A 27,974-nucleotide genomic window follows, 5' to 3' on the forward strand; every position below is an offset into this window, starting at 1 on the left:
ATTAAACAAACGAGTACGATCCGTGTTAATTTTACTTCCATAACTACATAAATGATCCCAGTAAATTTGTATGTCAATTTACAAATTATGCTACAAAATTTGATAAAAACTCAATTAGTTTGACCCCTCCAAATAAAGATCTTGTCATTTAGCTCCTCTGCCGCCAATATTGTTTCTTCGGTCTCAACTGCATCAAAAAATAAAAATTAAGCTTAGCGAAAAATAAGCCTATAATATAAAATTTATTTTGAGGAAGGTTATATACTTGGTTGCTGTGGCACTTCCTGCAGTTGGTTGCACTTGGGGAGAGACGAGCATAACACCTAATAAAAAAAACTCATCAGCTCTTTTTTCTGTCAAGAAAGTGGTAATACATGGTATATAATACGAGTAACTATATATGCACATACACATATATACAAGCAAATACACCATTGAAAATATATATATACGAGAGTGAAAAGAAGAATCTCTTTACTTGCGGCAAACTTTCTTGTTTTCGCGATACTTCCGAGCCAAAGCAAACAAGTTAGGTTCAATCCGGTTATACCAACCACCCCTGAATCCTCCCCTAAGTCTCAACACCAAATGGAGAGTCGATTCTAGACAAAACATCGATCGATCGACAAGTCAAACCAATGGAAAGAAAAAAAAAAAAAAACTAAATAAAATATCTGAATAAATCAATTAAAACATTCCAACAAATCATAAAATCTAACATATATGCATTCTCTTTAGAATCACGGTTATTTAATATATAAAGTATGTCATATATTAGTATGCATTATGATTCATAGCCTTAAGGGCTACCAATGACAAAATTCTAAATAAATATTTGTATATAAGCTTTCTAAAGCATCATTTAGTTACAAAGTAAATGAAATTAAACCTTTTTGGATATTGTAATCAGCAAGAGTGCGACCATCTTCAAGCTGTTTTCCGGCAAAAATCAAACGTTGCTGGTCTGGTGGGATACCTATATACACATATATATACATTACATTATAATCATGGATATAATAAACTTAAGCATAAATATTTAAATAATATAATACAGTAGTAAATAGATATGGATGCATGAAAAACACACTACTATATAGAAAGCATAATATAGGATTTTATCCCCATAATCAAACTTTCCATATTCGGTGACTCTATTTTTTTTTCAAGGGCGTACTAAAACTCTACTCCCTACCAATTAACTTCAAAGAGAGCTGAATTTGCATAAAAATTTTTCAATTGCCAAATCCATGTTAATAATTCATCTTATTTATCGGATTATGATGTATAGATAGAGTTATTATTTCTCATTTAGCTCAGATGATATCCATTGTTGGAAATCGCTCGCAAATTTGATGAACAAATATTCTGCAATCTATTTGAATACGTATATTCATCTATTACTATTGTTTTTTCATCAAATTCGCAGGCTCGAATCAAACATGTCTATGAACAAAATTAATACACACAAACTCACACACTATGTATATAATGAATTTTGTTCATAGACATGTTTGATTCGAGCCCGAGATATGATCTGGATGGGCCAACAATATCCGCCCCCACTATTGTCTCTAAAATAACAATATAATTGAAGTGTTCTATATATAATCTTTTCACTCAATCTGCAACAGTTTTTGATTTTACAAATTTGGAAGTGTTCTAAGTATCTGTGATCAGTTACATACAAAGGTCATATGGTGCTGCCTGCTGTAACTAAAACCGATGGTAAATTTTGCGAACAAACTTATATTAACATCTAATGCAACAGTAGTTCGTTACATGTGTTATATTTATAATACTTCTTACACGTCAAAAAACCATAACAATTATTGCATAAAAGAAAGAAAGAAACTGCTCAGTGCTGCCTTCTGTGGACGTTTTGAGCCCCAATATCTCGACGGTGTATGGAGAGGTTAAGATGTAGGCAGACCTTACCCCTACCTAAGTAAAGATGTTGCTTCCAGTTTCTACCTAAATGGTAGAAAATGTTGGAACCACGTTAGTGTGACCGTCACTGATCATGTATCATTCCTGATATGATAATTGACGATAATGAAATCCCTATGTCTAGGTAAATATATGATGAGCGTATTTACTCTTAGAGATGTAGAATAGGGTTTCTCATTAGGTGATTGTAAATAAGAGGACTAATGGTATACACATTAAACACCAAAGGGGTTAAATGTGTAATTACTAAAGGGTGGTAAGTGTAATTATTCTCATTATAAATAGAGGGTAATTAACCCTAAGTTAAGGTTAATCACACACACATAATCCCACACAAATTCTTGTGTTTACTCCTCTCAAATTCGTGCATAACATCATAGCCGAATTACCCATCTCATCCTAACTCAATCACCTTGTTTTGGGAACCCGAAATCAATGGCAAACATGTTTAATGCCTTTACAGGTTCCACAGGATCATCTGGTGAGTATTTTCCCTTGAATCAAACCATGTTTATTCCAACATGTGGTATCAAAGACGCGTTACGAAGTCCTGTTATGTTTTTGGTTCGTTTCGAGTGTTTTACGCGAACTTAGAAGCTGCAGAATGAAGAAACTTGTGCTGACATCATCACGAACTCAAAACTACTTCGTGCTGACGTCATCACAGTTTCTGCACCACCTTCGCGCTCATGTCTTCACACGAAGTTAGCTATCTTCGCACGAACTCAGCTATCTTCACACGAACTCATTACTACTTCGTGCTGACGTCATTACACGAACCAGATTGTCTTCACGCTGACGTCATCACGAACTTCGTGTAGACTTATGACTTCTTCGTGCTGACGTCATCACACGAACATCGTGTTGACTTATGCTACCTTCGTGCTTACATAATCACGAACTTATGGTCTACTTCGTGCTTACTTATTCACGAGTTATAACTTAAGTTTGTATTAAACTAAAGATGATTTTAGCCGATGAATGAACTCGTGCTTACTAATTTTACCTTATAATTTTGTGGCTAAATTTGTCTCTTATTTTCGAAAATTATTTTTTCTGAGACATTTTTACCATAGCACTTTAAGGGTAAAAATTTTTGGTCACGCTGACCTGAGCTCGATCCCAGCCAGGGACTCTGCCCCTTGGACCCCGCTAGGGGCTGCCGCCCCTTGGAACCCGCTCCCAAGGGCGCTGCCCCGGACCCCCGTAATGTGTGGGGGCTTCGCACTAATGTACATGGTTTCATCATTTGTGCCCAAAGGTCAAATATGATTCTCATGGTGCGTTTTTTCCTTTTGGATAATGAACACTAAGTATATTGATTCTGCCCAAAGGTGATTTAATACACTTTGTGTGCTAAAAGGAATATTTTTCATGCATAAGATACACGATTCTTAATTTTGTGCCCAAAGGTCAAAAGATAAGCGTTGTGCCGCATGACCTTAATGCTCATGTGTACTTAGATATTAGTTACTTCTGCCCAAAGGTGATGTAAATCTAAGTAGAGCCTTATGTCAACTTATTGTTTTGGTGTTTAGAATAGGTTACCTATCACTGGCTTCATTAGTATAATGGTCTTAGTTTCATTACTTTTAGGAACATTACATTAGCCTCTTACGTATTTAGGCAGCACGTTAGTTCCATTACTTAACAAGCCTTGGATATCTAATTATGTTATTATAAGGAACATTATTATTAGCCCTTAGTTAAGTTTAGGCATTACTTTAGTTCCATTAGTTTTATAGATATTGCTTAGCCTGCTTTAGATAGCTAATTATGTCACTATAATCTAATTGCCCTTAGTTTTAGGCATTACTTTATTAATCTTCTATTACTTGTATCCTAAATCTATATCCTCCTTATTCCACTGTAGCACCTACTCTCGGCGCATTCAGCAACTTAACGGTGCAAACTATGCTTCATGGAAAGATCAGTTAGATCTTACTCTGGGGTACTATGACCTGGACTACGCCATTCGTCATGATGAACCCGCTGCTATTACTGCGAACTCTACTGCAGAACAGAAAGCAGCATTTGAGAAGTGGGATAAGGCGAATCGGTTATCACTTATGACGGTCAAGAACTCTATTCCCCTTGGTCTTCAAGGAGCTATCCCCGAGTCTGACAAAGTCAAAGATTACCTCAAATCTGTTGAGGATTACTTCAAGGGATCGTCTAAAGCGCATTCAAGCAGCTTAATGCTAAAGATGCTTACTTTGAAATATGATGGAAGAAGCGGTGTCCGTGAACACATATTGAAAATGAGTGACATGGCGAACAAGCTTAAGACTCTCGAAATGGAAGTTTCTGATAACTTTCTTATGCATTTCATAATGACATCATTGCCTGCTCAATTTGATGCCTTTAAGATTAACTATAATGCTCAGAAGGACAAATGGAAGATGAGTGAACTGATTGCAATGTGTCAACAAGAAGAGGATCGCCTTAAGCTCGAGCAACCTGAAGCTGTTCACTTTACTACCACTGCTAATTCCAAGAAGAGGAAGGGTAACAACGGTAAGAAGACTGGAAATAAAGCTTTAAAGGTCAGTCCTGGTGCAGTTGCCTCTAGCTCTAATGTCTTGAACATCAAGTGTAAGTTCTTTCGTGCTCAAGGGCACATTCAGAAAGACTGTCCTAAGTTCAAGGAATGGCTAGCTAAGAAAGGTAACGTACTTTATGTAATATTTGATTCTTTTACTACTGATGTTCCTGTTAATACATGGTGGGGTGACTCTGGTTCTATGGTTCATGTGACTAACTCAATGCAGGGATTCCATACAATCTAGAAGCTACGAAAGGGCCAAAGAAAACTTAGAGTTGGAAGTGGTGATCTTTTAGATGTCGAAGCCATGGGAACTTATATTTTACATATGAGTATTGGAAAATGTATTAGACTATTAGATACCTTATATGTACCGAGAATTACTTGAAACCTCGTATCTATTTCTAGACTAGACATTGAAGGTTTTGTAATAATTCATGGTTTCGGCAAGATTACTATTACTCTTAATAATGAATTGCTTGGTCGTGGTTTCTTGGATGGATTGTTGTATAAATTAGAACTAGATCATAATTTCTCACAATCTTTGTTATTTTTTGATGTTGATGATATAACTAAAACAAGGACAAAATCACTTAAGCGACAAGAGAATTCCTCCATGTTGTGGCATAAACGTCTTGGTCACATCTCACGAGATCGCATGACACGACTTGTAAAGGATGGAATCTTACCATCTCTTGACTTCAGTGATTTTGAAACATGTATTCAATGCCTCAAAGGCAAAATGGCTAAAGGGAATAAGAAAGGAACCACCAGAAGTTCCAACTTGTTGGAAATAATTCATACTGATATAAGTGGCCCCTATCCCGCTTCCATTACAGGACATACTTCATTTATTACATTTATTGATGATTATTCACGTTATATGCACCTTTATTTGATTAAGGAAAAGTCTGAATCCTTGCAAACTTTTATTGATTTTAAAACTTTGGTTGAAAACCAACTTGAACGTAAAATAAAAGTTGTAAGATCAGATAGAGGAGGTGAGTATTATGGTAGACATACTGACGTTGGTCAAGCCGCTGGTCCTTTCCATGACTTTTGTAAGGATCATGACATAATTAACCAATACATCATGCCTGGTTCTCCTCAACAAAATGGTGTTGCTGAAAGAAGAATTAGAACCCTAATGCTAACTTACCTATTTTCCTTTGGACTGAGGCCTTAAAAACAACCGTTCATATACTCAATAGAGTTCCTTCTAAATCTGTCCCTAAAACTCCTCATGAGATTTGGATAGGGAAGAAACCGAGTCTTAGATATATTAAAGTATGGGGCTGTCCTGCCAAAGCTAAATTCTATAACCCTAACTTAAAGAAACTTGATCCTAAGACTATTACATGTTTCTTTGTCGGTTATCCGGATAACTCAAAAGGTTATCGGTTTTACTGTCCTTCCCACACTACTCGCATCAGTGATACACAACATGCCACGTTCCTAGAGAACTCAGAGATCAGTGGGAGCATGACAAATCATAACTTCGATTTGCAAGAAGTACAAGAAGCGGGGGGAAACGATTCGTCGGTTATTATTACTCCTCCGATAATTCCTCTTGTACAGAACGCTGCTCCGAATGTCACTGATCCAACTCCTCCTAATGTTAATCATGAGACCACTAATGCTGAAGGATCTTCCGAAAATCCCGAAAATCAACTCAGGAGATCATCGAGGTCACGTAGGGCCACTAATTTTGAGACTTCATTACTTATCTCACTGAAGTTGAGGATGTTGGAAAGCTTATTGATCCTACCTCCTATAAAGAAGCCATTAATAGTGATCAGGCCACTCAGTGGAATGAAGCCATGATTGAAGAGCTTAATTCCATGCAGCATAATGACGTTTGGAAATTGGTTGAACTTCCTGAAGGATCCAAAACTGTTGGTTGCAAATGGGTCTTCAAAACCAAATTAGACCCGAAAGGAAACGTCGAACGCTATAAGGCCAGATTGGTTGCGAAAGGCTATACTCAGAAGGCTGGAGTCGATTATCAAGAGACATTTTCTCCCGTGTCTCGTAAAGACTCTTTAAGGATCGTTATGGCACTAGTAGCTCACTTTGATTTTGAGTTACATCAGATGGATGGCAAAACAACTTTCTTAAATGGAGACTTGGAAGAAGACGTATACATGTGGCAACCTGAAGAATTCATTCCAAAAGGTAAAGAGCACATGGTCTGCAAGTTAAAGAAATCCATATATGGGTTGAAGCAAGCATCGAGACAGTGGTACCTTAAATTTGATGAAGTTATTAAAGAACAAGACTTCATAAAGAATCAAGTGGATCAATGCACCTATCTCAAGATCAGTGGGAGTAACTTTATAATCCTTGTTTTGTATGTAGACGATATTCTACTAGCAAGTAATAACTTGGATATGTTGCATGAGTCGAAGCGGATGCTTTCGCAGAAATTCGACATGAAAGATCTCGGTGATGCCTCTTATGTTATAGGTATCGAAATACATCGGGATAGGCATAATGGTATTTTAGGTCTTTCTCAAAGGGCCTATATTGAGCGGATTTTAGAACGCTATAACATGCAACATTGCGCACCCACTGTAGCTCCAGTAGTTAAAGGAGATGTATTCGGTACTTTCCAAAGTCCGAGCACTAAGATTGAAAAGGAGCAAATGAGGATGATACCTTACTCATCAGTAGTTGGGAGCATTATGTATGCTCAGGTCTGTACTCGTCCAGATATTGCTTATATTGCCGGTATGCTAGGGCGTTACTTATCTAATCCTGGATTAGCACACTGGAAAGTGGCTAAGAAAGTTCTACGATATCTGCAAGGGACCAAAGACTACAAACTAACGTATAAAAGAAGTGACAATCTAGAAGTAGTAGGCTATTCCGATTCCGACTTTGCCAAAAGCAAGGAAGATAAGAAATCTACTTCTGGGTATATTTTCATGTTAGCTGGCGGACCTATCTCTTGGCGGAGTCATAAGCAGAAACTGACTGCAACGTCCACCATGATGGCTGAATACATTGCCGTTTATAATGCTACTTGCCATGGGATGTTAATTAGGAATCTGGTAAGTGGACTCAAAGTCGTCAACTCCATTTCTAGACCATTGAAGCTTTACTGTGATAACTCAGCTGCCATAACTTTCTCGAACAGTAACAGTTCAACTGGCGCTGGGCTGTATCTCGATACAAAGTATCTGTTTGTATGCGAATGGGTCGAGGAAAATGTTCTTTGTATTGAGTACATAAGTACAAATGACATGCTAGCGGATCCGATGACCAAAGGTCTTCCTCCTAATGTCTTCGTAGGACACGTGTTGAAGACGGGACTTACTAAAGACTTAGTTTAATTTAATAGGATATTGTACTTATTTGGTCATTAGTATTATTGTTTAAAAATTTTCCTCCTTATTTAGATTTTTTTTGTCTATTAATTACACTTTGAGTACTCATATTGGTGTATTGACATTATTGTGACAAAATTTGTCTTAGTCAATTGATCATTGCTTTTTGGTTTTAAATTTGAGTCATAGTTTGACTAGTGGGGGTCCTGAGTTGATGTTCTTCTCTACGATTGTACTTATTGGCTATGATTTCGGTTTAAAACAAAATGAGTATTATTCCGGAACTTATTTAAATACTCATAGATAAATGATCGCTGGGTCCAGGGGGAGAATGTTGGAACCACGTTAGTGTGACCGTCACTGATCATGTATCATTCCTGATATGATAATTGACGATAATGAAATCCCTATGTCTAGGTAAATATATGATGAGCGTATTTACTCTTAGAGACGTAGAATAGGGTTTCCCATTAGGTGATTGTAAATAAGAGGACTAATGGTATACACTTTAAACACCAAAGGGGTTGAATGTGTAATTACTAAAGGGTGGTAAGTGTAATTACTCTCATTATAAATAGAGGGTAATTAACCCTAAGTTAAGGTTAATCACACACACATAATCCCACACAAATTCGTGTGTTTACTCCTCTCAAATTCGTGCATAACATCACAGCCGAATTACCCATCTCATCCTAACTCAATCACCTTGTTTTGGGAACCCAAAATCAATGGCAAACATGTTTAATGCCTTTACAGGTTCCACAGGATCATCTGGTGAGTATTTTCCCTTGAATCAAACCATGTTTATTCCAACAGAAAATGCCCTCCAACCTTTGCATGAGATGGGGATCGAATAGCACAAATCAAAGTCGCGCAACGAGCGGCATGATCTACCTACTACTGTATAAAGATAAACATATGAATATATTTAGAGAATGAATTAAGAATAATACCTTCTTTGTCCTGAATTTTGGTCTTGACGTAGTCAATAGTGTCTCTGCTTTCAACATCAAGGGCTATGGTTTTCCCTGTTAGGGTTTTCACGAATATCTGCATTCAATCTTCTTTTCTTGGCTAATTGAATTGAACTTCAAAGTTTATGTTATACTCGTATAGTAATTGAGTATTTATATATGATGTTTTGTTTTTTTTACGTTCAGGGTTTTCGCTTTTTATAGCCCATTAACAATGTCTCGTTTCTATAATTTTTTGTGCCTAAAAGTTATAATTCTTAGTTTTTTTGGCATGTTGTTTTCTATTTATTTTTATAGGTGAGTGTATTATTATTATTGTTTTTAGTATTATTATTATTCATCTAAGCTCAACAAAACTTTTAGTGTCTATTGAATATTATTTTGACAATCTTCTTTCGTTAAGTAGTTAATGGATGTAGTATTCTCCAACATTAGGAGGGTGGCGACGCCTAACGGCATGACAGGGCAACATCCTATGATGTAGCGGCACTCCGACACCATCCTTTAGGCATGGGTGCGGCATGAATGGCTATGATAATAATTTCTGTTGAGGCATTGTGAGAGAGATGGAGAGAAGGAGTTGGCATATATATGAGACACACAGATCAATATATATATATATATATATCCCTTTTGCCGTACCCTCCCCCCTATCTGGTATTAGCAGAGTCCTAACGTCGCTCCTGGTATCCCTTTCTAAGGTTGGTATAGTATGCTTTGCATCTGCAGCCTTAGTTGCTGATCCCTTGCATCATAAAAACAATCTTACAAGGGTTATATCAGACTGGTCCGATACGATGGATTCTTATTGAGTCGGTAGAAAGCTTGTTGTGTGCGCAGTGAGGCAGGTGGCCGTGGTAAGTCGCGATTTGGTACGAGCTTGGAAATCTCAATAAGTGTTGCAGCAAGTATCTAAACCCAGTTATGAACCCAGATAACCGCCTATCCCGCTCATCTTCTTTTTCTAGTTTCCGCCGCTCCTTTTCTCCCAGAATTAATCAGTCGTATGATGTCTCATACTTAGCTGATGATTCAAGAATTCCAATCACAAAAGTCCCAGTAGTTAATCCTTACGCCGTTTTCTCTAAACCACATAATAACTTTACAAAAAGAGTTAAAAACATCATTAGCCCATCGGTAACAGGGAGATTATTCACACATCTAACTTCTGTTCACACCAACTCCCTGCAACAACCTCCGAACACCTTGTAACCATAGAACTACCCTCAGATCTACCAAGAATCAGTCTTAACCATGGTTACACCCACATCCACTTCGGTATAGTAAAACTTGCACTCACCTTTCACGGTAGAAAAGGACTACCAGCATTCTCCCGCATAGCTTTGCTTGATACTAGATTCAAAGAATACCAACACGCATGTATTGGTACAATCCAAACAACCTTAAATGCTGGGACAGTCTTCGTGACCTTTTACCCCAACTTCAATATGCCACTTACTTAATGACCCATCATTGATGACAACCTTAAAAAGCTCAATTTCAAATTGGTGGAACCCCACAAGTTAATACCTTTCAAGCCACGTTTCATTATCAGATGGCATACAGAGTCCAAAACCACTGTTTGGATATCATGGTACGTGGCCAAGACAACTCTGGTGATGCATTGCTCATATATGTGGATTCCAACGCCACACCAACATGCACGTATGTTCCTAAGAAGTTATCCAGGGAAGAGCTCATAAAGCTACTCCCAGAAAAATGGATCACTAATTATGAACAGACCCATCAAGCAACACCGATCCAAACTACAAATACTCCAGATTTTGTCCGACATAATGACGGTCTGGTTGAAGTTAAGTTTGCAACTCAAGATCGACAGGATGTATTTCCCTCGATAAATATGATCCAACTGGTTGAAATGCCCAGTAATGATACACACTTCTCTTATGATGTGTGTAACTGCAAGGTATGCTTAGATGAGGCAGATCAAGTAAAATACGATGAAGACATTCCCAAGAGAAAGAAGATCACAAACATCTCTAAAAAAGAGGTATGAAGTTGGAGACCCTACTATTGGTCTTCTTGGTGAACCGTCTGGAAAATTTGACTTTTTTTTGTCTCATATGAAGACTCACCACCTAAACCTTCATCACCCACAAAACCCGAGATCCAACCGGATTATAATTGGAAAGAATGCTTGGTCATTACCCCATCCCCAACATCCTCAGAATACCAAACAGAATTCCCCCCGTTGTCCACCTTTGAAAATCCCCAACAAAAAACCAAACACAGCTGGAAAGTCCAAACACCAAATGTTGTTGGTCCTAATGGTGTCACTAATACCATCTCTCCTACTGAAGCCACATTAACTGGCAAAGTGAAAACGTTGTTGCTGATGATCCATGGAGAGTGTCTACTACCTCATTTGTTAGACCAGCTTTTGATCCACAACTGTTGTCAACATCACTGTTTGCAACACCGTCTCCATCAATGAAACTATGGTCAAAATAGCAAACCCGGATCAAACAGAGAGCCAGAAAGGCTTCCCCAACACAAAACCCTCCCAGCTATTTCAACCAGCCATCATCATCAAGTAACATACTTCCCCAACACAAAACCCTCCCAGCTATTTCAACCAGCCATCATCATCAAGTAACATAACAGAGCAAGTGGTTGATGACAACATGATGATAGCCTCTTCCAAGGCTCCAGTTTCTTTACCTAAAGAAAAAGAGAACCCCATCTTATTTTTCCTTTATAACTTATGCCAGGAAGACCAAAAACCACTGAAAACGGTGGCTCCTGTCATTGTTCCAGAAACTGATGATGAAACAAACTCCTGCTCTGATGATGGCTCTTATGAAGACTTACCACCAACAACTACTTTCGAACATTGGTTCATGGCAGAACCAGAAGAAGCCACAGAAAATAACGCTTTTTACTCTGAGGTTGATGATGCTATGTCTGGAGCAACTCAAAATGAAAACACTGAAAACATACACAGGCATCCGAGCAACGATTCAAAAATACTGTTCACTTTTGATGACATCCCGCCATCAAAATGGAGAGAAAGATGTATTGAAATGTTGACTTGGTTTACAGCTGAACTCCAGTATTACAACATAGACATAGTCATTAAAAGATTTCTAACCAGATGCCAAGGTAGGCTCAGAGACTGGTATATGAGTCTTGGTGATTATAGAGCCCATCAGTTGCTTTCTGCACAATCAGCAGAAGTTTTTATGAACTTTATTATATTAGAGTTCATTGGGGACCCAACACAACACACTGTCCGCGCCAGAGAAGAATTTCTAAAAATGAAGTGTTGTTCGTTCCAACTAAAAGACTTGGAGAAACATTACAATAAGATGTCAGAAAGGTTCTACTGCTTAAACGGCATAGATGATGTGAACCTGAAACAAGTTTTTCTAAACTCCTTCCCAGAATCTCTTGCAAATGAAGCGTATAGAGCATTGGAAAACAAAAACAAGACAGTCGCCAATGTCACCCTGAGCGAACTCTTCCAACTCATAAAGAATGCTTTATCTAAGCTGTGTAACCAAAAGAAATTTTTGGTTGAATTTGAGAAAACTGGAAAGAGTCTTGGATCTGCTTGTGATGAAAGGCATTTAAAAATCAAATGCAAAGATGAATCATCATGTAGCTGCTCCCGTCCTTAAAAAAGGTCCCCTATAATAAAAAAGTTCAGTAATTACTACTCATCTGAGAGGAAGAATAAAAAAGACAAAAGGGATTGGAAATTCCTTAGCAAAAAAGAATACAGAGGAAGAAACACTGATCAATGCTATGTCTGTAATAAAAAAGGGCATTTTGCTAGAGATTGCAAAGAAAAGAAGAAGACCCAAGCATTGATTGAAGCAATCAACAAGATTGAGCCAGTTGATTTTTCAGATCAAGAGTCCTTGTATTCCTTGGATGATAACCCTAGAGAAAAGACGATCTGCTCAATCCGCTACAACAAAAACGAGTCAGACACAGACGAGTCAGATACGGACGAGTCAACTGACTCAGAAATAGGTCCCAGGCCTATCTACATGGCACAATTGGAGCTCCTTGAACAAGAAGATCGCCCGCCCTTATCTTTTCCCCAAGAGACATCACTGTACCTTGACAAGAAGAACGCTAACAGACAAATAAGGGACCCCCCAAACAAGTGGAGAGAATCTGTTAGACGACAACTCACAAATGAGGTTCTACGAGTCATTGATAATAGACCCCAAGGCATGATTGCACCTGCAAAGATTCCCAATGATGAAAACAGGATAATGCTCAGACAAAATGCCCACACTCTCAACATTCCCTTGATTAGACAAAAGATGCCACCCTTCTCAAAGAACCAATGGACATTTACTGTTCAACACAGGTGCATGAATAATCCTAAAAATGATAGTTATAAAAGGAAGTACAAAGGCATGAAGCTCCAGCCACAAACTACAATGAGTACTTCTAACCCAAACAAGCCACTTCATCAACAACTAAAAGAAAATGGCGTCCCAAAAGAAATTATAGAAGCGGTCAAGAAAAACAACATAAATGACCCATCTCTCTTATCCTGGAAAACATTTCTCACCATCACCAGAAAAACATGTGGCAGACCTCTATATGGCCTTCATTTCCACCCAGACCACCCATACTTAAGTACTCTACGTATCAAAAGAATGGATGCTTTGCCAGATGAAGCTTTAAGTTTCCTTTGGTACCTCACTGAAGAGTTCTGCACAACTTTCGCCTTTAACTCCCAGAAACTTGTAACCTACCTGGTGCGTTGCAAATTAGGTGAATTGACCAAAAGTGAACTCAACACCTACCGTCTTCTACAGTGGTTTCTCCCGATGGATGAATGGATTTATGCATTACAAAGAGCCCCTAGGAAACATTGTATCCTTACTCTTTACAAGCCTAAATTCCATAAAACCACCCAACGATGCAGCCTAGGAGTTCCTTCAAGGTTGGATGGATATGACTCCACCAGATTCATTTTACAAACAAAATCACTATGAATCGTGGATAAGAACTCGCATGGTGTTGGCAGAAGCAAACAAGTTTGATGTTGCCGAGAAAGACCCAGAGATTCTAAATGGGACAAAAGATATTCATAATCATCCGCAAGTGTGTGAATGGGATCAAGCTTATATAGATTATCTCAATAAGCTTCCAATATTCACCAAAGTGCACTTTTTCCAAGTCCCAGCTACAACAAGTGATGCAGTTTAAGGGTCAACAATGGTGGTTCGACGTCAAGATACTTAATCCGCAGAAAGAAGTTTAGTATTGTGTGTCGTTTTGTTAATATTGTCTAAATAATGTCTTAAGTGTGTCTTAAGTGTTAAGTGCGTATTAAGTGTGTTTAATAATTAAATAAGGTCTTAATCACTCTTAAAGTGATTAATGCATATCCTAGGAATATTCCATCTAGATAAGTATATCTAGATTTTTATTTTATTATTATGTTGTCATGGAGTCCTTTCCTTTGCCTATAAAAGGAAGCCTCCCCCATCATTTGTAAAACATCCAAGAAAAGAAATAAAAACTTCTTTCTATACTTCTCTCTTGGTTCCTAAGAGCTCCTTTGAGCCTTAGCCTTGCATAGTTCCTTTCGAGCTACTAAGAACTCCTTCTGAGTCTTAGTGTTTCATAGCTCCCTCTGAGCTAGTGAGCTCCTTCCGAGCTCCTAAGTGCTCCACGTGAGCCTTAGTGTAGAAGTTTCGTCTGGGTTAAGATCCTTCGAGATCTTCTAACTCAAAAGAGCTTCGAGTTCTCTTACTGGTCTTATATAGATCAGTCGTACCCTCCCCCTATCTGGTATCAGATATATATATATATAAAAGAGAATATAAGGCTATCTGACACCTAAGCTTAGGCATGGAACCCCTCACACACTAATATTTTATTATTTCTTGTTTAATAAATAAATGCATGGCCCCCATGATTTTTTGTGACATCTGTCACCAAAATCGATAATTTATTATAGTCTCTAACTTGAATTCTTAATTTCTCGACTAGTAAATGTGCTTACAGAGTATAACAAACATAGAAATGTTGTGATGAAGCCAGTATGTGATTCCTCTTACTTAAATTTCAATAGTTTAAGGTTTAGTCACTTTATCTTCCTAAATTTAGACGGTTATAATTATTCCCGTTAATATTTAGACATATATATACCTATCAATCGTATTCATTTCTAGACATTTATAAAAATCTTTATACATTACTTAGTGGTGGGTTAAAGTTAATAATAATCAAAGTAAATTACAATAATTTTAATTTTAATTATATGTAATACATCACAAATGTGAAGAATATCTCTACTGGATAGTAAAGATCGGCCAAAAAGGGATTACCATCCCATCTTAATTTACTTTATGATAATGGAAATAGTAACTTCATTATAAACTATTAAAATTAGTATTTAATAAACACATTCTTTTAACAATTGTATGTAAGTCAAGTTACGGTCAAGAGTTTCAATCCCATTAGAATTCTTTGATCATAATAATTTATTTATCTCTACAACCATGGGATAAAAGCATGATTAGTTATCATTAAAAAAAAATAATAATCTAAAACACAATTTCCCTTTTGTTACCTTACCTGCCGTTGACAAAACACCACCCCAAACCAAAGTATTATAATCCATATTATGGAAAGCTTAATCCTAAAGATCTCTTGGAATTTCGGTAAGCTTATATAATTTATACTATGTTTTAAAAATGTTTTCATCATATAAATTATATGGTAGAATTCTCATTAATTATATTTAATTTGTAAAGGTACTTTAAGGAGTGATAATCAACCTTGGTGGTAAATTCTTATTCCTTATCTTTATATATAAGTATTAAAAGTTCATATGTAATCTATTTGAAGAGTACATGCATATGGCCAAGTTTCAGAAAATGAAATATGGTTTTTATAAATTACAAGTATAGTCAATAACATTATAAATTCTAGTACAATTGGAGCACAATTATGAATCGTGAGATTATACATATAAATAGTAGGTTATATATATAATCATAAAAAAAAACAATTTGGAAGATTCATGTAAATATAAATATAAGTATATAACTAATTTATATAAGTTTTATTAAAGCGTGAAAGTCTATATAATTATTTGTGTCATGGAAGCCTTCAAAAGTGTGTTTGGAATTATTTCAGATCTGGACAGATTCAGTTAGTTAACTTTGAAGAGTTGTATGTTGGTCATGGAAGATGGTTAAGTCACGATTTTGGTGTCTAAAATTAAGTTCGGGAAGTGTACTTTCTGTTGGAAGTGGTTTCGTGTCAAAATATGAAGTTTAAGTTTGTCAAGCGAATTTTATAACAAAACTGCTCAAAGCTGAGTTTTTAGAACAGATTTAGGTCGACTTCAAATAGTCATATCTTGGTCAATTTTAAGAACAGGAAGTTGTTGCTTCTCCAGATACATGTTTAAGGTGTTGAAAGTTGATAGCAAAAAGAATGGATTTTTTTGAAGCTTGGAAGGTTATTAACTTTTATAAAACTTTTCTGTGCCCAAACAATGACTTTTCTAACTAGTCTGTAATTATGGAATTTTTAAAAATATTTAACGTGCGAAATAAATTAAGTAAAAATTCATGTAAGTTTATAACACTCTAAGGTTACGGTAGTTAAGACTAGAAAACTTGAATTGTTCGTTTCATCCTAATAAAAAATAGATAAAGTTACCAAAAATTTCAGTGAATATGAACTTGTAGAAACCAATGGTGCATCATTAAAACAAATACACTATATTAAGTTATGTGACTTGTAACTTAATAATACATGACAAAATCAGTTGTGAATATTTTGAAAGTATCCATATATGTATATCATCAAATAGGGGTTACAATGGATGGTTATTGACCATGTTCATAATTGTAACTTGTTCATATATATATGTTGTGTAGATTCTAGTGATCTTTTTGGACTTTGCACAACTACTTGTTTGTTGAGGTGAGTTTCGTGGCCCCCTTTTATGTTATTTCTTTTGGGGGAAAATGATGCTCAAAACATTTTTATTTCTTTACCAGCTGTGCGAAAACTAGTTTGCTTTATTGGACATATACGTGTACTTATGAAATGTGTATGTTAGCTTGTTTGCGTTGATTTCATGATGCAATAGATGTCTGTCGATATCTATTGAAGATAATTTATGGCAATGGATAACAATGATAACAAATAACCAACTTTATACTCCAGCTGGTAGTTTGTTGGTATAACAATGTGTGATTGAGTTGTTGGCAAGTGATGTGATTGAGTTGTTGGCAAGTAGTGGTGAGTTTATGTTGTTGGATAACTATGATGGCAACGATCAGTATTTGGTATGCATACATGCTATTACATGTTTATATTTACACTATTGTCCAAACCTCATATATCATGCACAACAAATTCATTTGAATTCCTTTAAACCTACGAACTCACCAACATTTTGTTGACATTTTCGAGCATTCATTTTCAGGTAATAACAATGCTTAAGGAGAGTGAACATATGGACGTTAGGAAGACAAATAAAGAGATCCTTCATGGACTCCTAGATTGCATTTGAACATTGAATACTATTTGCTATTTGAGGCGTGTTGCCTAGACTTATCCTGCTTGTGGGAATCACATTTATTTGGATTTCATTTAGTATGACTCTATTATAAAGTCCATGTGCTTTTGCTATATCTTTTCTTCATATCCTCGATTCCACCTAAGGTGGGGTGTGACATTTTTATGGATTAAAAAAATAATATATGAGTATTCCACACATAAGCTTAGATAGCCGACAAATTCCCATCCCCATATATATATGTGAGTCCACCTACACAAGATGTTAATCAAGTACAAGATATAATACGAATATGATAATAATGACAGTTATATCAAGTAACCCGACTGGCAAGTGATTCTTATCTAGATAAAGACTAGTTAAGAATCACGATCCAGATGATGGATATGAACAAGTAAGATAATTAAGAACAATTGCTTGAAACTATATAAATACTAAATATAGTCAAGTATTATGGCAATGAGTCAAGATGTATTTTTCCAAGTATTTTATTTATTTATATAAACAAAATACAAAGGTTGTTGCAGAACAAAGATAATCACACTTGTGAAAATATCTAAACAACCTAGAAATACAAATGATCTATCAACGAGGATTTACTCGTAAGAATACTTAGAGTAAATAACACACGTTGCAAATGCCAAAGTTCCAAGCACTTTTACAAGTGTGAGAAGTCTTATATTTATAGGCAAACATGTCTTGATGACATGGCAAATGCCGTACAAATATGGTTGGGTGCATTTATGGATTTGTTGGACAAATCCATAACATGTTTGTTTAAGGTAAAGTATGTAAGTTTCTTTGATGTGACTTGACATACTTTATTCCCAACCTTTTGCTAAAACTATCCCAATCTCAGGTATAAAGGTATTAACCGGGTAAAGGTAGTTTGAAGCCTGCAAAAAGACTTCCCCATAATCAGTGTAAAAGTGTTGTAAATACTTTTACACTGAGCCTCTTCAGTTTTGTCTTCCGATAAGATCTTTTCTGAGCTCTGCTTCTGAAATGATCTTCTTCTTCAGTCTGAACGTCTTCAGTGTTAGTTGATTCTGAAACTGAAGTGAAGCTTCAGTGAGCTTTATTCTGAATGACTTCAGAATCCTAAGCAAGCTTCATTCACTGAACTTCAACTATTTTGAACAAATCATACTTAGTCGATTTTTGACCTAACAATATATATATATATAGGTGGGTTACTTATAGTACATGCATTAAAAAAAGTACAAAAAACACATGTGTAAGTTAACTTACTTTCTTCTTTTATGTACTTACACATGTACTTTTTGTAATGCGTGTAAGTTAACTAAAACATATACTTTTTGTACTTTTTTTTAATACATGTACTATAATTATCTTTCCCATATATATATAAGGTAGAGATCATGGAAGAAGGTGTCTTAAGGAAAAAAGGGATATAAGGTCGTATAGGCCAATCAGAACGCGACATGTGACAAAATGAAAAAAAATGCGCAGTGGCATTTTGGCAAATAAATCAAACTTTTCTGAAGCTTGGTCAGCCTGGGTTTTGATCAGCTTGGGTCTGGGTCAATTTGGGTTCTGATCAGCTTGGTAAGTCAACTTGGTTGGGTCAGCTTAGGTTCTGGATTAGCTTGGTTGGTCAGGCTGGTTTCTGGGTCAACTTGGTTGGTCAGCATGATCAGTTTGGTCAGCTTAGGGTCTGGGTCAGATTAGGTCAGCTTGGGGATAGGTTGGATCAAGTTGGGTTAGCTTGGGGTTGAGTCAGCTTAGGGTCAGGCTGGGTCAGCTTCGGGTCAGGTAAGGTCAGGTTGGGGTTTGGGTCAGGTTGGGCTAGCTTGGTTAGCTTGGGTTAGGTCAACTTGACACAATCTACACAAATGTAGATTATGGGTTTTAGGTCAGCTTGGGGTTGGGTTGGGTCAGCTTGGGGTTGGGTCAGGTTGGGTCAGCTTGGTTAGCTTGGGTTGGGTCAGCTTGACCCAATTAACACATAATCTACACAAATGTAGATTATGGGTTTTGAGTCAGCTTGGGGTTGGGTTGGGTCAGCTTGACACAATCTGCTGCACAAATGTAGATTAATCTACACAAATGTAGATTATGGGTTTTGGGTCATCTTGGGGTTGGGTTGGGTCAGCTTGGGGTCTAGGTCAGGTTGGGTCAGCTTGACCTAGCTAATCAACTAAGCTGATCAGAACCCAAGCTGACCCAGATTCCAGGCTGACTAAGCTGACCCAGAACCCAGGCTCACCAAGCTGACCTAACCAAGTTAACCAACCAAGCTGATCAGACCCCAAGCTGACCCAAACCTAAGCTAATCAGAACCCAGGCTGACCAAGCTTGACAAAAGTTTGAGTTAATTACAAAAATGCCACTGCATTTTTTTTAAAAGCCACATGTCATGTTCTGATTGGTTCATAGGACCTTCTCTCCTTAAGACACCTTCTCATTTGATCTCTCTTATATATATATATATATATATAGGGGGATGAGAATATAAGGCTGTTATGTACTTAAGCTTAGATGTCAAACACTCACATATTAATTTTTTAAACCATGAAAATCATGGGGGCCCAGACATTTATTCATTAAACAATAAATAATAAAATATTAGTATGTAAGGGGTTCCACACCTAAGGTTAGGTGCCGGACAGCCTTATATTCTCTTTTACCATATATATATATATAATATGTTTTAGGTAAAATAAAACAACTATTAAAGTAAAACAAATATAACAATAGGTTTTTCTTTAGTGATAATTATTGTGCATCAAGATTTTGTCTCATTTGTTTTACTTTAATACTTGTTTTACAATACCCAATCCATATATATATATATATCCAAATGAATGCACAAAACAAAAAAGTAATTTTTTTGATTTAGACGAATTAATGTGTTGTTAAATACTTTAATAATGATAATTAGTTTTACAATATATTAGTTTCATGGATTTTTTATGCATCAAAATGTACGTGTTCTCATTCTAAGGATATTCTCACTAGAAAACCACCATATATAGGGGGCCAATCAAATGAGAATACCCTTAAAATGAGAACACGGTGATAACACTTAAAAGTTTCATTTTTATTTATTAAAAGTCCATAAAATTAGCATAGTGTATAACTAATTATCATTATTTAAGTGTTTAACAACACATTAATCTATGAAAATCGAGAAAATCATGTTTTTTTATTTTGTGCATCCATCTTGGATGCATATTCATCAAAATGAATGCACTAAACAAAAAACGTGATTTTTTTTTATTTTCACGAATCAATGTTTTGTTAAATACTTTAATAATGATAATTAGTTATAAACTATGGTAGTTTCATGGACTTTTAATGCATCAAAATATTTCTTTTACGTGTTCTCATTTTAAAGGTGTTCTCACTGGAAAACCATCCTATATACTCTCTGTTTTTTTTTTCCAAGCATTTTCGAGCTTGTTTTGTTAAGTGAGTGTTTTTCAGTGGACAAAGTCTCATTTTTCTATTGAAAAACTTTCATTTCCTCTAATAAAGCTTCAAATTCCTGGTCTCGTTTCCTCTAAGAATTAGAAATAGATTTAGTTCTTTATTCAAATTCAAACATCTTTTGATTGGCAGTTTTCAACAACTATATAAGATAAGAGAAGTAAAAAATGTTCAAAAGGGACTAATAATAAAAAGTTTAAAATATGTACCAAAATAGCTCCATCAATGGCCTGATGTGCGTTTGTTTTAAGAGTCTTTAAATTTATAGTGTTGTACAAGTAACTAACTTAAACAAAACCACACATACGGGCAGCAAACCCGGTTGATGTAGTATAGTCTAGTGATAACCTACAGGATCGTTCGCAGGGACGCGTTGCACTACCTAATCTAAGCCTATGTGTAATTCTATGGTTGGGGGTTTGTCACGATCTGGTGTGCGGGACGGGTCGGGGAGCGGCGCTGGAGGGTGGGTAGCGGCGTTAGCTGTGCCCAGTAGCGGCACTGGGTGAGTGGGAGAGGCGCTGGATTGCACAGGTGCAGGTCCAGCGGCGCTGGTCTTCTAGGAACGGCGCTTGTGATCCCTGTACGTGTTCTGATGTCTGATTTCTTCAGCGATTTGATGCTTGAACTCCCCTACACTTAGCTTTTGGCTAAATGCATGGTTTCCTTAATTGCAATTTGTCACATATTCCTAAAAATGAAAATAAAAATAAAAATACGGCTTGGGTTGCCTCCCAAAAAGCGCTAAGTTTAACGAGTTTTCAGCAGGACTCGGCCTAGGAACTAGGGTGAGGAGTGTGGATTAGGCCTAGGACCGGTACCCGTGGGGTTGTATCGAATAAAAATGTCGGACTTATCCTCCAAAAATGACTCGATATTCACCCTTTCTCCTTGTCCTTGGCAAAGTTTATGCTCATAGTCAAAACCATAAGGATTATCCTCACTTATGTCCTTCTTACTAAACTTCAGTATGTTTATCCCTGACTGTAGAAATAACTCTCCTAATTCTACATTAATGTCAACACATGCGGTTTTTAGAAAAGGTTGACCTAAAATCACATTACTCTTAGTTATCTTATTCTCTTTAACCATGAAGAACTCGGTTGAGAATTTCAGTCCACCTATACTAATTACCACATCTTTCACAAATCCACAAATTCTAATCCTGACATCCTTGAAAATGTAGATCATCTTATCCTCCCATTCTACTTTTCCTAATTCATTACTGGCATATCTGGCATGATAATCTAAGGGATGTATGTTTACCTTAGCTCTAGCATCCATAAACGGTCCAAATCCTAGGTTTCGTCGAATCACTCCACGAACTTTAAAAATGGTAGGGTCCCCTAGGGCAGAAGTGGACAGATAAGGGTTAAACTTGGTTAAAGCTTGTTCCTTGATATCATTCCAGCTTAAATTGTTTAAGAACTTCTTATTCTTAGCCAGTCTCGGTCTCCTCTAAAATACTTTCTAATTTCTCACCCCTAGTCTCCCTATGTAACTCACTAAACCCTTTCTCACATCGGACTTTCATGTTCATAGCTTTGTTATACCAACTATGTCCTGAGTGTGTAACAACCCTCATTTTCCGACTAGGACAACTTACTTACATTCATCTAGGTATTTATCCCTAGAGGTTTAACAAGAGAATTAACCTCCTAGACATTTAGGGCATGGTGATATTTTCCATTTTAGTTCAATAGAATGCCAAAAAGAATTGAGTTGCCTTAGAAATGCCATAAACAAACAAACAAAAAAAAACTATAGTCATCTAAGAAAATCTCATACTATAATTAGTTCTAATTGAACTTCATGAAATGTCAACGAACCAAAAAAAAAAAAAAATTTCAAGGAGTTAAATCATAAAAATAACACATGATTAGATAACAACCAAAAAAATTCTATTGAATATCCAACAATTCAAACACCAAGTTAATTAAAGTACATTTGAACATAAAATACAATGACCATCTTATAAATATATTTATAAAACTATGATGTACATAAAAGTGCTTGAACAATAATAAGTATATCTATATAAATAAAAAATATATACAAGTTTATAAACTAAGAACTAAATAACAAATTGAAACACAAAAGTTATGTATATACATATGGGTTTTGATCATTTGAAAACTAAAATTTTCGTGAAAACTAGAAAACTGCCAAAACACACTGTAATCTGAATCTAACACAATGTGTTTTTAATAACATATTAAAAACACATTGTGTTAAGTTCATATCACAGTGTGTTTAAACAATTTTCCGATTTACAACGCTATCAAAAACACACCGTGATTTAAAACTTAACACAATGTATTTTAGGTTACACAATAAAAACACATTGTGTTTTATAAATATATATTGTGTTAAATTTAGATCACAGTGTGTTTTGGTCAGTTTTCTAGTTTTCACAAAAAAAATTTGTTTTCCAATGAATATTTCACATATACATATACACATACGCGGTTACATATACATACATATGTATGCAATTATGCCTTAAAAATACTAAATAACTAGTAATAAACCTTCATGGATAAACCTACACTAGATATGGATACACATACACTTAATATACAACAAAATTTGAAAATCCTCTTCCTTTTTCCCTTACAAAAACCGGCTTCCCCTTCCCGATAAGCCTTTACCCAATCAAAAATTAGTTGCATGAATTATTCTTACACTTTCAAGGCATTTCATACCCAAAGTTACACTCTAAATCTTTCTTCACACAACTTAATCACTCTAACCCTTCCCAACACACACACAAAGACATTTCTCTCTCATTTTTCTCTCAAAAATCTGCACATTATCATCTTCCTCTCTTCATCATTTTTGGTTCAAAGAAAGCAACAAAAAGGCAAGAAAAATCAATCTAAAGTTATAGTAATAATAAGGGTTTTTTAAAGGATTAAGCAAGAGTTGATTCAAGTAAGGCTTAAGGGTTATTTTAAGCTTGGATTAAAGGTTATTAGGAGCATAAAGGTCACAAAATTTTCTGCATATTTTCGTCTCCAAAACCGAGTTCATCAAGCGTATAAATCTTCACCTCTTTGTTAGATTAATCTTGTTTATATTTATATTCAAAGATCTTTATCAAAAGTTTATGTTTTCTTCTTGTTTCTTTGAAAAACACACTTGATGAAGGCAAGTTGATAAAATCTTCTTCATCATGCTCATGCATGTCGAAATCTAGAAGAAGATTCAAGGATTCAACCTTGGTAAGACCCGAAAGTGTTGATTTAGTGTAAAAGCTTGGAAAGTTGTGATATGGGTACTCATAGGTCCGATTTTTACAATTTATTTAGCTATGTTTTCTGTGATATTTCAGCAAGAATGATATTTTCAAAAGTTGGATTAAAGTTTATATGTTGATCTTGTTTAAAAGTGTTAGATCTTAACATGCATGCTTAGAATTGCACTGGTTTGAGTTGTTTTTGATATGGATTGGAGATGAATCTTTTGAATAATGATTTTGTACTCATTTGAATGTTAAAATATGCAATAATAATCTGGATTTTATAGTTACATTTCAAGAAGTATGGATTTTATAAGAACCAAGGCAAAACTATGCACAAAAATCACTAACCGAAATCACAAGAACACAAATATAAATTCATCACTTTCATCAAATGATTTGTCCATAAGATATGAAATAAAATCTGGAGAAAACAATAATAAAAGATTAAGAGTTGAATTAGGATGAATGAAATGTATTGGTTTTACCAAAATAAGTGTTGGGTGAAGTCATAAAGTAAAGGCATGCATTAGGTAAACAAAGTAAGTTGACAAAATCAATCTTCTGTCTTGAAACGGGTAAACTAGACATGTGACGGCTGTTTCAAGCAAAACTTTTGAAATAAACGTTGTAGAGAAATGCGTTATGTTTAACCTCCAACTAGAATTACTCAAAAATACTTTACCAAACGAAAGATACGATTTTTCTACTAAAACTGGTCAAGGCTGCATTTTTGTCAGAATATTTTATCAAATTTAATAATTTTTATCTCCTAATCCATAAGGTTCTAGAAGGTCAAACTTGGTGGAAAGTGATTTCAATGTGTCCATAACATAAAATAAATTTTTGGGATTTTTCTGAAAGTCATATCCCTAAGAACTTATATAAAATATTTCAAGTCGCCAGATTTGTAGCCTTTTTGACCACATTAGTTTACGTAATTTTTATGCACAGTAAACCTTATCTAAAAATTCACCAAAAATTCACGAAAATACTATATACATATACGTCACTGTGTAAAAATCATCAAGGTCCAAATAATTCAGCTTGACTCCAAAACAGTAGCCAACATTTCATAAAAATGTGAAGTAAAAACAGAAAATTATGAAGTGAACTTATAATTAGTGTAATGGGCTAAGGAATGGACTAAAGACCACAATGGGCTAGGCCGGCCCAGATAATGAACCCATTGAGTAATAAATCAATAGGCCCACCTGGACCAATAACATAAATAGCCAAATAACCAATATAACCCATTAAGCACATAATCCGAATAAGGTTATGCCCAATAACTAAATTAAGCCCAAGTTACTTAAAAGCCCATAACACTTAGGCCCAATTGGTAATGGGCCATAACACTTAAATGAATTTCATAAACCCAAGTAATCATACGGCATATCGAGAAAAATGTGAGTTAAAGGATAAGCGTAAACAAAGTAACGCAAAATATAACTAAGCGGAATGAACATAAGTAATTACGTTAACCAATCTATAAATTGATATCTCAAATGCTAATTCGTCCTAAAATCGGTTACACATCAAATGATGAATAAGGTTAATATAACTTAATATGACATTAGCATATGATAACCTAAGATGCCAAACGAAACCACAAATGAAGACAAGTTACCGAAATTCTAACAATTTATAACTACATGTATATTGGAAGTGACCTTTTACACCATGAATCTCTATGATTAAAAAGATGGGAATATTAGCAATACACTTGGATTCCATAATTGATGACAACTTAATGAAAGTGGCATTTCTAAGTAATGGCTTAAGATAGGTACTTACGTATGATAGTCCTATTGTAGGGATAGTCTTGGCTTTGAAATGTGGATGAGGACCATGATGGAATATATGATCAAGGAAGCAATAGATGGGAAGTACCCATTTTGGATAAGTTTATATAATGCTCTGCATATGAAGGTGAGTCATAGCCCCCTTTCAAACTCTTTTATGTGTTTTACTTTCGGAGTGAAAAACATGATAAATAAAATTGCTTCTTTATGAAATGATATTTGGAAGAATGATTATGGTATGGGAATTATGTTGTATGTTCAATGTGATATATGTTATATGATGAGCTTAAATGCTGTCAAACTGTTTCACCTCGATACACTACTATTAACTCTGAAAGGGGAGACCTGTAGTTAGAGGGTTGCACAACTAGGATTCATCCTCTCACCCACTAAATAGGTAACGGTGGAATGTTAGTTACCTTCTGGACAACTTTCATTTCCAGTCTGACCCGAACGGTGCTCTAATCTACTTTAATATTTAATGGTCGTCTCCATGGCACGACCCAATTATGGTTAAAGCACTTGATTGACAGCTTGTGCTATAAAATGAAATATTATGTTGGTTGGGACATGAAATGGTCTTAGTAGTGGCTCAAGCATTTACTCATCAAATTATGCCTTGGCTAAATGGGAAATTTATGTTATTCATTGATGGATATTATGTTTTGAACATACGGTTTGGGTATTGGACCCTATATGGAATCTTGAAAGTTATTGAAATTGGTGATATCGAAATATTGAAAACCGAATGATTTTGGTATGATATATGATTAATCGATATATATACTTTTTCTCTCGTGATGATTTGACAAATGAGAACTTTGTAAGTTATCATAGATTTTTCCAAGTCTTAAAATGACATTATGGTATTTGGAAAACTTGATATTTGGAGATGAGAGTTTTGCCGGGCATATGGTTTGGGTATGTTAATATCTAATAACATGTGTTGAGTCTTGGATTTGCTGATTAGACTTACTCGCTGACATGTATAGTCAGCAAGTCTTCAGCGAGTCTAGTGACTCTCTTCAGCGGGATGTATGCTGACCAAATGTTCGTCATGGCGGGAAGTATTCAAACCATATGAAGACAAGAGTCACATGGTGGTTCTTCCAACTGTAACATGCCAGACTTGGTAAAGGTATAGTTTGGGACCAAAACTTGGGTCTTCTCTCTCATACCCATTTTGGTAAAGAAGACAAAGGCTCTTGCTTGGAAGTACAAAGAGCCAATGGAATGTCACCAACCACCATCTATCACCATCAAAGGAAGGCTGTGTTGCCCTAATTCTTCCCCTATATAAAGCAACACAGCCGCATTGTATCAAGTGTGTTTGTCACCTTGAAAGTGTGTGTCACTTGTAATTGTTCAAGTTTTTAGTGTGTCTAGATTTAGTAATTACCTTTGTTCTTTTGTATTCTTGTAAGTCAAGTGTGTAAGATCAACCATGTATTCATCGTTTAATCAATGATACATATGATTATCCTTGCATTGATCTATTACAATTGAACTTGTTATTGTTTTTGTTATTTATCTTCTTATTTGCTTTCTTGTCTAATTTAAATATAACATAAGTTGTGCATTCGTGGACCATCAAGTGGTATCGGAGTCACCGTTCCTAAATCATTGGAACAAGATCTGTTTGCCTCTTTGTATTTACATCTAAAATTTATGTTCTTCAATCTTTCTTGAAACCCTTTTTCTAAAACAAGAACATGTCTTCTGTTCCCAGCCTAGTGAACACACGTGACTTTGGCTACGTGTCAACACCTCCTAAATTCGAGCCCAAGGATTTTGGGTCTTGGAAGGAGATGATGCTTCTTCACATCTCTGGTGTGGAACCCTATTTAATGACCATATTAACTGAGGGTCCATACGTACCGATGTATGTCCAAAGGACTCCAGGAGCTACACCTGAAGCTCCTGAGATAGTCACTGACCTGGTTAAACCAGAGGTTCAATGGACAGATGAAGAAAGAGAGCTGGTAAATCTTGATGCTAGGTTGAAAAACATGATTATCGTCACTCATCCCACTGAAATCATGAAGCTAGTCATCAAGTATCCCTCTTCAAAGGAAGTATGGGATAGACTGGTCATCACCTATGAAGGATCTGCTGACCTCATCAAAATCAAGAAAATTGAT

The 27,974-nt window shown here is 35.8% G+C and overlaps 1 protein-coding gene across 1 annotated transcript; it reads right to left on the reverse strand.

Annotated features, from left to right (window-relative positions):
- Window positions 1-148: 148 nt before the first annotated feature.
- LOC122594570 (ubiquitin-like) lies at window positions 149-8,893 on the reverse strand. Its single transcript, XM_043767007.1, has 5 exons — window positions 8,778-8,893; window positions 890-976; window positions 479-602; window positions 266-323; window positions 149-187 (listed from the first exon to the last, which is right to left on the reverse strand). Exons 1-5 carry the CDS (start codon window positions 8,878-8,880, stop codon window positions 149-151), a joined length of 411 nt encoding a protein of 136 aa, XP_043622942.1. The 5' UTR covers window positions 8,881-8,893.
- Window positions 8,894-27,974: the final 19,081 nt, after the last annotated feature.

Source organism: Erigeron canadensis, chromosome 3 (assembly GCF_010389155.1).
Source record: "Erigeron canadensis isolate Cc75 chromosome 3, C_canadensis_v1, whole genome shotgun sequence".
Lineage (NCBI taxonomy): Eukaryota > Viridiplantae > Streptophyta > Magnoliopsida > Asterales > Asteraceae > Erigeron > Erigeron canadensis.